Raw genomic sequence first — 12,939 nt, 5'->3', positions numbered from 1 at the left:
ATTTTAATTGGTGTCTTCAATCACCCTCTTCTTCAGTGTTGTTTTCTTGATATTACTTTTCGTCTTATTCTTGACTCTCAGGTATTTGTTCCTATCCATCCCCTGCTTTTAATTCGTGTCTTCAATCATCCTCTTTTTCAAAATCAGTGTCTCGATATTATTTGTCGTCTTGCTCTCAAACCTCTTGTGTTTGTTCCTGTTCCTCTCCTTTTTTTGGATCCTCGATCATCCTCTTCTTCGTTTCGACCGGTGACGCACTGAATCTCCATGACGATACTGAGAATCCCCAGATGGCGGCACCGGCTTCTTCGTCCGAGTCTCAATCTCGCGTTACTCGTCTTCTTCACCATCGCAACTTTGCTCTGCATCTTCGACTTGCTTCTCCACTCAACCGGATCCAAACGCAGAGCACCCTTGAGGGTAAAACCTTACTCTCCGGAGGATTTCGACCCGAACGATCCGGACGCTGTCGAGTACATCAACAACACCGCGGTCGGGGACCTCTACGACCCGGGGTTCGACATCCGGAACTCGGAGTTGTGTCCGGCGTCCGGCGAGGACCTCAAGTTCGCCATTTTGGTTCCCTCGGCCCGCGGGAACTTTCACAAGCGGATGGCCATCCGGCAGACTTGGGGGAGCTTCGCGCAGCGGAAGGACATCGTCGTGGCCTTCGTCGTCGGCCGGCCCGGCGAGGCGTCGGATCCGGCGTCGGATCTCCCGTCGTCCGTGGAGGAGGAGTCGGAACTCTACGGGGACATTATTGCGGGAAGGTAAGGAATAATGTTCGAAAATGTACTTGTATTATGCTGCCGTGCTAAGGAAGAATCAAGAGTCCCTTTATACCCAGAGTTACGACATCTCACTTGTGGTCGGGCTCGGTTGGGATGAAAACTGGATGAAAGTGGCCCAAAAAAAAAATCCAATTCTGATTGGTTCTCGCTCAAGGAGCCACGAATGAGTGCACCAAGATGGCGGTGCCTCGAATGTAAACAAAAATAATGAAAATATATAACCAAATTGTGATTTATCAAGAGTGAATTGTTATTTTCATTCCATCAAAGTGAAAATATATAAAGAAATTATCCACAAATCGATTTAATTTTATTTTATTGCAATTTTTTTGGTTAGGTTTTGGTTTGTTTGAAGCGAGAATCTTTAAAAAAACGCAAATTTCTTACGCAGGTTGTGAAGTTAGGAGTGCATTTCAGAGTTTGCCGATGCGCTCATCGTGATTTTCGGGACATTATCTACACGGAGAAATAAACTTCGTGCATGAAACCCGAAGTTGAGGTAATATGGATCTCTGACGTTTTCTGATCACGCATCCGAAAACTTGAGGTCGAGTTGCCGAAGTTCGGGTCAGACATCGAGGTACTTCGGTATTTACCGGAGTACTTCAGATGTCTGACCCGAACTTCGGCAGCTGGACCTCAAATTTTTAGATACGTGATCCGAAAACTTCAGAGATCCTTCTGACCTCAACTTCCGGTCCCACGCACGAAGTTTTTTTCTCCGTGAATAAGAAACAACTCCTATTTTTGCTCTAGCAAAAGTTTGCAACAGGCCCATTCGACAAAGAACGGAGGCTTCCTTCCATAAAATGTTCTTTTAAGTGTTGAAATTTCTCTCGTAGCAAGTTTTCTTACGTCCACAGGTTCGTGGACTCGTACGCCAACCTGACGCTGAAAATCACGGCCATGCTCGAGTGGAGCATGACCTTCTGCTCGAAAGCGCAATTCATCATAAAAGCTGACGACGACGTGTTCCTAAACATCCCGAAGCTACTCGACCTCGTCGAATCCGACGCGGTTCTGGCAACGCGGACAATTTTCGGACAGCTTTTCAAAGGTTGGCACCCCGTGCGGGACCGAAGGGATCGCAACTACGTCCCGGAGACAGTCTACGCCCCGCCCACGTTCCCCGACTACATCCGCGGGCTCAGCTACGTCATCACGGGGGATCTCGTGAGGGAGCTCTACGACAAGGCTCTCGAGTCGCCGTACTTCTTCCTGGAGGACGCTTTCTACACGGGGTTCCTCCTCCAGGCCGTGGGGGGAGAGAGGGTGGGGATATCGGCGGCGTTCACCTACAGGGATAGGAAGTGCAATTTTCGGGATGATCATTGGATGGGCGTCGCCAGGGTCCGGGAGCTCTTTGATCTGTGGAATAAGTTTCTGGTAGGCCGCCCGAGATGTATGTTTTAGCATGTTTTGTAAATACACAAAAACGAAAAGATGTGTTGGCGCCTTTTATTTAGATAGACCGAGTTTATCAGAAAGGAACCAGGCCACATGAAGTTGAATCTGAGAAAAATAGGTTTGAAGTTTTATTCCTGCATAAGGCTCGATGTAAAAAATAAACTTCAACCCCTCTATCACATTTTTTTGTTCTGTTTTTAGACTTTCAATTTTTGGCAGGAGCAAATGTACAGCTAGTGAAACTCAAAAACATCCTTAACTCAATTTTTTCGAAAATGAGGGTTGGTTAATTTCTGATAAACTATCGGTCCAAATCGAGGATAGTTGGACCGCGTTAAGCAGAAAGAAACCAAGTCACATCAGCTGTTGTCACATTTATCGGGGCAGTTTAATTCTTTACGAAATAACGTTTATTCGGATTCGACTGAAAATTTTAATGGATTTGTTTCGTGCTATGAAGAAAATTTACTGGAATTCGCACAAGAGCCCGCGTAACCGTTTCTGTGAAAAAAATTAAATTGCTGGATAAAATTTAGCAAACGTTTGTGCGGATTTTTCCGCAAATTTCTGCGATTTTTCTGCATAATTCGTGGCAAATTCTTAAAAGTTTTCGAAAAAGTCCCCACGAGCATTCTCTTGTAAGAAGTTAAGTTGCTCCGTTAAATTTGGCAATTGTTGATGTGACTAAGTTCCTTTCTCCTTAACGTGGTACAGTTTCCGTTTCAATTTAATGTCGTTTATCCGACAAAACAACTTATTTGCGTCGCAAGTAATTAGTCAAATCAGGTATTTTGCCAACTGCGTCGGCAAATAGTCAAATGTTCTTACGTAGCTTTACATTTTTATCTTTTTGCTAATTTTTGAGAAATAATTGACATCTCATGCAGGAGAGAGTTATCTGTAAAAATGTGCATCTTAGAATGGTGAAAAAATTATTTTTAGTCCTCATACTATCATATTTATCTCGAAATTTGCAGCATGTCATAAAATGTGGCATTTTTGAAATGTTGCACTGAAATCAAAGTATGGTGAATTTTGCCGGTAGTATGGTAAATTCTATCATTAGTATACTTGATTTTTGATACAGTGATACTATAAAGTAAGGATAACGAGACATCTGGTAGCATTTGCCATACTTTTGATGAATGCTTTTAGAATTACAGTATTTGCTATTTAGCAATAAAGAGCTCATTTCTGGCTCTTTTTTAGAAACGACGTAATTGGCATTCGTATCTATCTGCAAATAGGCGATTTTACAGATAAACCGAAAATTGTGGTTTTAATTGCAAAATTAAATCGATAAAATCTTGTCGGGGGTGTCGCAGTATGGCTGAAGTTTAACAGTCTCATCTAATATTGTGAGGAAGCGTGGAAGATTGAACGGCTTCTCTTTCACATCAAATAAAAAATGTTAATTAAAAAATAAATTGATTATGTAAATTTGTCCCTGCAGTGAAGACGGAATTGCATAATTTTAGCAGAACTGCAGTCCACTCGGTTTCAATTTGCTACACTTATCTCAGAGAAAATCCGAGATTTCTCTCGATAGAAAGTTGATGTTTCCGTATTACATGATCTTGAGGAGAGACTCATCTCCATGAATTACTTAGATCAAGAGATGGAATAAGGCGCGCTGTAAAAGCGACTTGTATGTATGTGTATACATATTTATCCTTGAAATTTTCAGCCTTTTAGATCAAATCAAGAACGAAATCATCCGAAAAGTTGGAAGTGGAATCCTCAAAAATTTTCCTGAAATGTCAAAATTTTTCGGAAGAGGATTTGGCAACGCCTGATGGCTCATACGTCGTTCTTACTTAGTACGGAAATGCATAAGTCAGATCTTTTTTACGTCAATTATGCCTTACGTTATTTTTACTTGAAATCCCCCCTCCCCCTCCAAAAAAAACGTTACCCAGTACACAATTTTTTCAGTCCTTTTAAGAACTTTTGAAAAGAGCTCCAGTGGCGTGGCGTGCTTTGCGATATATCGATTGATCTCCCATTTAAACCTATGGAAAAGGATCGATTAGTGTTCGCAGCGAACACCCTAATAATCGATTCTTTACCACAGCTCAAATGGGGAAATATCGATAATCGATCATTCACGCCTCGCCACTGAAGAGCTCTCTGCTAGTCGTTGTTACTAGAGATCCCTCGGCCAAGAAAAACGCGAGCCCCTGTTGAAAGTGCGAGCTTTCCCGCGGAGCCAGCGACGCACAGTGGATCGAGCCAATCAGAGAAGTCGGACATGAAATTTTTGACCTTAAAACATCAAATTTTATCGTTTATTACGTCACATGTTACATTCCAAGGGATGCTTTAAAAAGAAAATCTCACGAGGAAACCGATGAAACCACTTTTGAGACCTCTAAGTTTTGTATAAACGGAGTTATAAGCGTTTTTTCCAAATTGTCCGACTACTTCTCCTGGCTCGATCCTTTGTGCGACGGGTATTTCAATCGCCCGAGAGTTGGAGGCCTGATAACGAGAGCTTTCAAGTGTCAGGTTAGCTTTGCGAGCTCACTCGAGAAGTTCGGTGATCCTGAAGGGCGGGCGGATACCGCCCCCTCGTCCCCCGATCCCTGCGCCAGGGAGGGATCAAATGGTACGGACGGACAGGGAATCCCCGCCGAGCGACCCTGGAGAGACGTGTCCCTGTCTCCCCGGACGATGTGCTGTTGATAAGGCAGCTTCATCGTGCTCCGCACTTTTTCCGGAGATTCCATCTGATTAGATGGGTCTCATGTCGACTTGATGTTCGAATAAATGAGTATCGACGTTGCAAGTCAGCAATCACATCCTGCCGTGCTAAGGAAAAACGCCGCGCGTATGAACCTTCAGGCGTTTCCAAATTTCCTTTGAAAAAACACGAATTTCCTGGTAAACTCATGAATATTTTTCCTCCTTTTTTCAGATAATTTTGCTCGCAATTCCACCGAAAAGTCCTGAAAATTTCAAGGGAAAATATATATGCATAAATTTCCTCAAAAATTAGCATTTTATCGAAGGAAGTTTGGCAACTCTTGGATGTTCATACGGCGTTTTTCCTTAGCACGGCAGCAGAACTCGGTTTGCGACGTCGCAGGCTTCCTGTCATACTTTATTTTTTAAACGGAAAACTTCTGAACGGCAATTTTTTAAAAGTACCGTGATTTGTCTTCTCTGTGCGAAGAAAATTCTGTGAAAACTTCAAGGAATGGTGTCAATTTGTTCTCCTTTAAAAAATAACATAGAGGCGGAGATTTTCAGACACCGTAAACGAGATATTTGATTGCCGACTTACACCGTCGGTATAATCTTGAATGGGCCAGTTGCTCCGGTGACAGAATCGTGTTTTGCTGCTGAACTCTTGTAGATTAGCTAAAAATAAGATCTCGCCAAACAACAACTTTCTACGTTCAATATTATCTGAGATATCGTACTTTGACAATTCGGATTTTTGACGTCATTTACCGCGGTAGTGCATACGAATAGCCACGGTATGTACTACCGCGGTGGATGACGTCATTAATCGAGTATTTCAAGGCGCGATATCTCGATTAATATTCAGTGTAGAAAGTTGCTGTTGGGTCAAATTTTATTTTTCAGTTGATCTATAATAATAAAGCAACAAAATACGCAGATTCTATGGCAAGGGTGAAAATTTCGTAAGAGGAGTCGTTCCATCCAACCCTTGCGCACCAGATTGCAACGCTAATTCAACATAACAAGGCTAAAAAGTACAAATAAAAATCTTAGACGTTTCGGCTCAGTTTCAAGCCGAAACGTCTCGGAGTCAAGACGGCATCTAGGGATCACCAAACACATTTTGACAGCCAATTTTTTTCTACGCGCATCTCACTCCTTGATGCAATCATAGCGGATCAAGCAATTTGGCAACACCGGATTTCATCATTTAACCTATACAATGTATCGATTCTCGAGGGGCCAGTGCTCGGCAAGATTCGATTATTTGCATAGGTTCAAATGGAGGAATGCGGTGTTGCCAAATGCTAGATCGCCTCTGATGCAAATGGTAGGCGGGGCAGGTGTCCTAATGTTCCCGTTACGGTTCCACGGAAATCAATTCCTCGCGGAAAATATTCTAAAGAAACTCATCAGATTCAGGCGGAAAATTTTTCCCACATAAACTTGGGGAAAACAGATAGAAATCTTCCTTGCTTTAAACCTGCACGCTCCAATTATTAACCTGCTAATCAAACACACTCCGGGAAAATCCAGCGCACTATCCAACCACGATTGGATGTATTTATGCTAAAAGGAACTAAGTGCATAGAGTTTGCGTGGAGCTTAGTTCCTTTTAGCGTAAATACGTCCGATTAGAAAATACGTCGTAAGAGCATTCGGACGTTGCCAAATTACCTCTCATAAAAGATGAATTTTTAGGGTATTTTGTGAATATTCCCCTTCCAATACTCCACAGAGTTATTTTCGCAATTTAATCTTAAGTACCAAAATGATTCCAATGGAAAATACTCATAACTTTTCTCAAAATTAAATATCCGACCCGAGGAAATTTGGCAACATTTGAAAGTCCATACGTCATTTTTCTCTAGAACGGCAGTATTATTGACGCCTGCCGGACGGGTTTCAGCGGCTCAGCGTTAAATACCTCCCCAAGGCTGACGAGGAAAAATGCGACGCCTTCGTGACAAAAGCGCGTATATACACTCAGCAATGAACCCTGTCTTCCATACAATTTAACGCTTTCGCCGGCTCACCTCAATGTTCAGTTACGCTCTCATGTCAGTCAGGCGACGAATAATTCCGAACAAGAGGAAAACCGGGCGAGGAAAAGTTGGCCGAGAAATTCCGGCCGGCGAGGTACGCACAACTCTACCCTCTCGGAAAAAAACCGCGTATAAGACCGATTGAAACCGTAATTCGATACGCGGTTTATGCTGTGCGTGGTTGAACTGATTAACGGCTTCGACGATCGGACGATTGCCCGAGGCTAGCTAGCTCCCCGGTCGTTGAATAAATTAGCGCGCCCATTAGCGAAAAGTTTGCGCATGGTGAATTATTCAATCGCCGCACAGTGGATCGAGTCAATAGGAGAGGTCGGACATAATTTGGAAACTTTAAAAGCTTATAACTCCGTTTATACAAAACGTTGAGGTTTTAAAAGTGGTTCCATTGGTTTTCTCGTGAAATTTTCTTCTCGAAGCACCCCTAAACATTTAAAATATGACGAAAAAAACGTCAAAATTTGCAGTTTTAGTCAAAAATTTCATGTCCGACCTCGGACCACTGACTCGGTCCACTGTGCGCCGGGAAAGAAGTAACTAACAATGATTTTAACCAATACGGTATTATTAATTTTGAGAACAAGCCGTCTAGACCTGCTGAAACATCTTTGCACCACGGTTTTATATAATTTGTGGTGAGACTTAACCCTATTTTGCCAGACTCGAGTTTTTAAGGACCGCGGCTTGAGTCTTTTGGGTAATGTAGGTTTTGATAATGGTCTCCGAGATATTCTGCCGTGCTAAGAAAGAACGCCGTATGAGCATTCGAGAGTTGCCAAATTTCCTTTGATAAAATGTTTATTTTTCAGGAAAGTTACGGATATTTTCTCTTTAAATTTTCAGGACCTCTTGGTGGATTTGCGGGCAAAATTATCTGAAAAATTGGAAGAGAAATAGTCACAAGTTTACCTGCAAATTCTATGTTTTTATCAAAGACGATTTGGCAACGCCTGAAGGTTCACGGCGTTCTGCCTTAGTAGGGCAATATTGGACTCCATGCTCACCCTTATGATGCTCGCTTGCTCATCGCGTCCAATATCTTGCTCACTCGTCATCTATCATCTACTCTATGCTCACTTTGATGAGAGATAGATTCTTTGAAAAGTTAATGTATAAATAGCGTGGGGTGTAAATATTATCTGACATTAAACGAGCATTGAGTCCAAAAAAATATCAGGACACTTTTGCTGAAGCAAAGGCGAAAACTACGTGTTCTATTAGCACATTTTACGTTGGGAGGGTATGGTTAGGTTGAATTGACTAAATTTAATTTAGCGGGAAAATCGTAAATATTTTTCCTCATATTTTTTTAGACAAATTTGTTCGCAATTCCATCTAAAATATATAAAAATTTCAAGAGAAAATGCGCATAACCTTCCTCTAAAGTGCAGGTTTTATCCAGGGAGTTTTGGCAACTTTCGAATGCTTTTACGGCGTTCGTCCTTAGCACGGTGGAATATTCCTCCGTCCAAAGCAAAGAATTCCGTAACCCCATTTTAGATATCAGATTCCATGGATTTTTAGTGCATTTTCCACAGGAAATACTCTAAGTTTTTTGGGGGAGAAAGGGCGAGAAAAAGGCGGAAATTCATAATTTTGGGGTTTTCACTGCCCGTTCCAACAAAAAAGGGAAATAGGTAGGTGAGACTGGGTGCGCACGACAAACGACGCACGACACAGTTAGAATAATGGTTAGGCACCCATTCAAATTCGATCAATTTTAATGATTCGATTTCATAATACATTTCTTGCGGCTTCCTGAGGTACAGTCACCATTCTCTGGCTTTATGATCGAAAGATCTCGGGTTCCAATCCCAGCCGGGGATCCGAGGTTGATGGTATCAAAACACTGTTGCTGGGGGCTGGTTGTTGATTAGGTTCTAAGGGGGATGGGGCTTTGACTAAGCGCGGGATTATACCCTCGGGGGTACTTGAAGTAATTAAACAAAAAAAAGTTTGCAGGCGCCGTTGCCATTTTTAGAAATAAATAATTTCAAACGATTAAAACGTCCTAATTGTTTTTTTCTATATTGATTTATTGTGAGCTTCTTCAACATAAGCAATGTACACATTGTGTGTAAAAGTTAAATTAATGAGTATTTACAAATGACCAAGTAGTTCGTGTTAAAACATCTTCATTTATAAAAATTATGGGTTGGTATTTTCACCTGATTAACTTGTAGTTCTCGGCGGCAATCCTTGAGAGTTGGCAACACTGTTTACTCCATCCCCCCCCCACGTTCTTATTATTTATTTTACATTTTAAGTAATGCTATGCTCAGATATATAAAGTAATTTTACGATTATAATTATTTCTGATGAGGCGTGTTTACCGCACGAAACTTTATTAAATAATAGATTGTCGTACATCCATTTAAATGGGCAAAGCCCACAGTTCTCAACTTTCACGAATAGCCACTGATAGTTCCCTGACTTTTTCCAGTTTCCCCGCAATTTTCCATCAGAGATCTGGCAACACCGTCCGAATGCTCTCGATTGAAAGTTGTGTTTCGAGGCCGAAAACGCGAGTAAGTGGCGATCCAATCGATGAGAAAAAGTGGACGACCGAACCGTGGCGAGGCCTGAAAAGATTCCTTTTCAATGGCTTTCCACTCAAGCGGTGTCGGAATTCGAGGGGTTTTTCCTTTGGAACGGAACGTGAAATGTCTCGATTTTAACTCGAGAATTCGCAACAGGGCACTTAAGAGCGAGTGCCGGTCGGCGTTTGACCAATGGTGGCCGATCGCGCCGTGCAATTAGTCACGCCGAAACTAAAGCCCCCGGTTCGGTGGGGGCTATGCAACCCGCGTTACCGAAGATTCTCCCACAGTTGCGTGGCAGGCAATCCTCCTAGTTCCCAGCTCAAGGGGCACGCTCAGAGAAAAATTACGTATCGTTGAGACAATGTATTTGGAACTAGTTTATGTGAAGGAAAAGGTGGCAATAGTATACAGGGTGTCCAAAGTTTAACATGTGAAATTTTTGAAGATGCCAGCTCAGAACGCAGCTAAGCTTGGAGAGCTCGAACTCCTAATAAACCGTGTCAAAATGAATGAAGAATTTGCAGGCGTCTAAAATTTGATAAATTTTGTGTTCTGGTGGAAACTGCTGAGTGAACTGAACACGAGGATACCTTTGGTTCATAAATTGAACACTTAGTAGGAGAAATACGGCAACATGATCCAATCTACTAAAATGCATGTGTTTAAATGGGAAATGCCGCCAGATGACGTCACTATAGACTGTGCATTTTCTCTCTTTTAAATCCATGTCTATACTATTCCTCATTTCAGAAAAAAAAATATAAAAAATACTGCGAAATAAATTCTTTAAGCATTCTCAGATGAAGCAATAGAAAATTTGCATGCAAATTCTCTATTAGGTCTGATCCAAAAGTTTAATCCTATGAACCGAATATTTCACTTGACGAATCAAACGTTACTTTTTTAACAGACCGGGAAGTTTGAATGACACGGAACACTGGATTTTTGTTCGTATAAATGAATTTGGTTAGTAATACCGAACTATCAGTTTGTCAAACTGATTATTCGGTTCATGTGACCGAACTGCTTTCATCAATCCGCTTCACCTTATGAGTTCGGTTACTCCAACAATAACGTTCGATTACACAATCTGAAAGTTCGGTCAGACAAAGTTGCAGTTGTCATCAAATCAACTACACTTTTTTTTGGTGTTGGATATTGAACACTATACATTCAGCTCAGATGACCAAATATTTTTCAGTGATATGTCCCCTTTATTTTTTTGAGCACCCCAGGGCCGGATTTACCTACGTGCCGCCCATGAGCCGCCTGTATTTTGCCGCATCCTTCTCATTCGTTTTGAAACATCAATAAAAACCATCAATTGAACGTGCCGGAGGAGGAGGGGTGCATAAGACGCGTTTACCTGCTCGTGTTCGATACATTTCAAAAGTTGCAAAATTTCACGGAACTTGACGTGAAAGTTAAGTTTCGTAAACCTATCTCTGTGTGGACAAGGTCCTCCATTCATAAGAAATGAACCAAAAAATTATGAAAGAACGAACATAAATGTGGTTTAATAATTTTAACTTCCGCCGCTGCGCCGCACTGATGGCACTGTGTTTGGCGCAATGCGTGAAGTATTCATGCAGTCTTGTAGGCGCTATGCGTTTCACGCGAACCGCTCCTGACCGCACTGTGTTTGGCGCAATGCGTGAAGTATTCATGCAGTCTTGTAGGCGCTAATATGTGTTACTTGCCGACCACCGCGCCGAGGGCTTGTCCTTCTCATCTCAAGTCCTCGTCATCATTCCTCTCTATTCTGAGCTCCTGGCCAAATTGCGTGTTTAGTTCCTCTCTTAACTCGACTAATTAAAGATACTGTCTCTTGTATCAACGAAAAACGACAAAATTAGAGATTACTTTACTCTCAGGAAAAAGAGATATTGTTTCCTTTTCTTATTGATGATTTTTTTTCTGGATACGATTTTTTTTATACCTACATTTAAAAAAAATGTGCGCACAGTGCGCAGACCGCACTGTGTTTGACATAATGCGTGAAGTATTCACGCAGTCTTGTAGGCGCTATGCGTCTCACGCTGATCGCACTGTGTTTGCCGCAATGCGTGAGGTATTCATGCACTCTTGTAGGCGCTATCCGTTTCACGCTGTCCGCAATGACCGCACTGTGTTCGATGCAATGCGTGAAGTATTCGCGAAGTCTTGTAGGCGCTAATATGTGTTACATGCCAAATGCCGCGCTGAGGGCTTCTCATTTTCATCTCAAGTCCTCGTCATCATTTCTCTCTAGGTAAGTCGCACCGTTCCAGACCAAATTGCGTGTTTGGTTTCTCTCTTAACTCGACTAATTAAAGGTGCTGTCTCTTATATCACTGAAAGACAACAAAAGTGGGAAATACTATACTCTCAGAAAATTAGAGATTTTTTCGCCTTTTCTCGTTTGTAATTTTTTTTCTAAATCCGAATCGTTTTTATACCTACATTTAAAAAAATTGCAAAATTTGCCGCCATGGGCCGCGGCCCACGTGGCCACCCCTTTAATCCGGCCCTGGAACACCCAAGTATGTTTTTACGACCCGTTCCTCACATTCGACGTTTCCCAGTGAGCCCGGTATTTCCTCAGTGCATGTTTTGAAGGCTTCGAGGCTGATTAAAGCTGGTGATTCCATATCATCCCCCTCCCGATCATAAATCCAGAGTATTCAATCAACTTCACTTTTTTTTGGTGTTGGATATTGAACACTATACATTCAGCTCAGATGACCAAATTTTTTTCAGTGATATGTTCTCTTTATTGTTTTGAGGAGTAAGGACATGTCGAAAATTTTGAGATTAGGTGATGGAGCTTCTAGACCCCAAAAGGGTAGGCAATCTATGAATTCAAATTATCCAGAGTGATTTTTATTCACAATTGTTGGGAACTGTCGTTGATAAAGCACGTATTTGACTTGGTTTTTCCATAAATTTACTCATTTTTCTGGAAGAATATTTACTTATGAATTTTCTTGTCCATTTTCGTTTGATATTAAAGTCTAAAGATTGAAAGTGACATTCTTCGTTTTCAAAGGTTACCTACCCTTTTGGGCCCTAAGAGCTACATAATTCGAGTTGTCCATACTCTTCCTATATAGGTACTCTAGTTCTGAGCACCCAAGTATGTTTTTAATACCCGTTCCTCACATTCGACGTTTCCCAGTGAGCTCGGTATTTCCTCAGTGCATGTTTTGAAGGCTTCGAGGCTGATTAAAGTTTAGTGATTCCATATTTACCCACCCGATCAATCATCCGCGGAAGAGACTCCCGCGCCTCCGAGTAACATTTCGTCATGTTCTCAGCTGTCCCAGTTTTCGGGGAGGGAGCCGAGTTTCGTGTTTTCAACGAAAAGCCCTCCCCGTTCTCAAGAACAGATGCGCCCGGTATATTAACATGTCTCGCCCCGCGTACCGCGCACTCCGCGATGTAACTCCAACTCGTAAACAAACAAAC

General features: G+C 42.0%; 1 protein-coding gene across 1 annotated transcript; it reads left to right on the top strand.

Annotated features, from left to right (window-relative positions):
• The first annotated feature begins 267 nt into the window (after nucleotides 1–267).
• On the top strand, nucleotides 268–2,204 carry LOC109033351 (beta-1,3-galactosyltransferase 5-like). Its single transcript, XM_019045933.2, has 2 exons — nucleotides 268–770; nucleotides 1,655–2,204. The coding sequence occupies exons 1-2, from the start codon at nucleotides 268–270 to the stop codon at nucleotides 2,202–2,204; spliced, it is 1,053 nt and encodes a 350-aa protein (XP_018901478.2).
• Nucleotides 2,205–12,939: the final 10,735 nt, after the last annotated feature.

This window comes from Bemisia tabaci, chromosome 10 (assembly GCF_918797505.1).
Source record: "Bemisia tabaci chromosome 10, PGI_BMITA_v3".
Lineage (NCBI taxonomy): Eukaryota > Metazoa > Arthropoda > Insecta > Hemiptera > Aleyrodidae > Bemisia > Bemisia tabaci.
The sequence above is the reverse complement of the archived record's forward strand: the minus strand, read 5'-3'. Positions and strand labels throughout refer to the sequence as shown.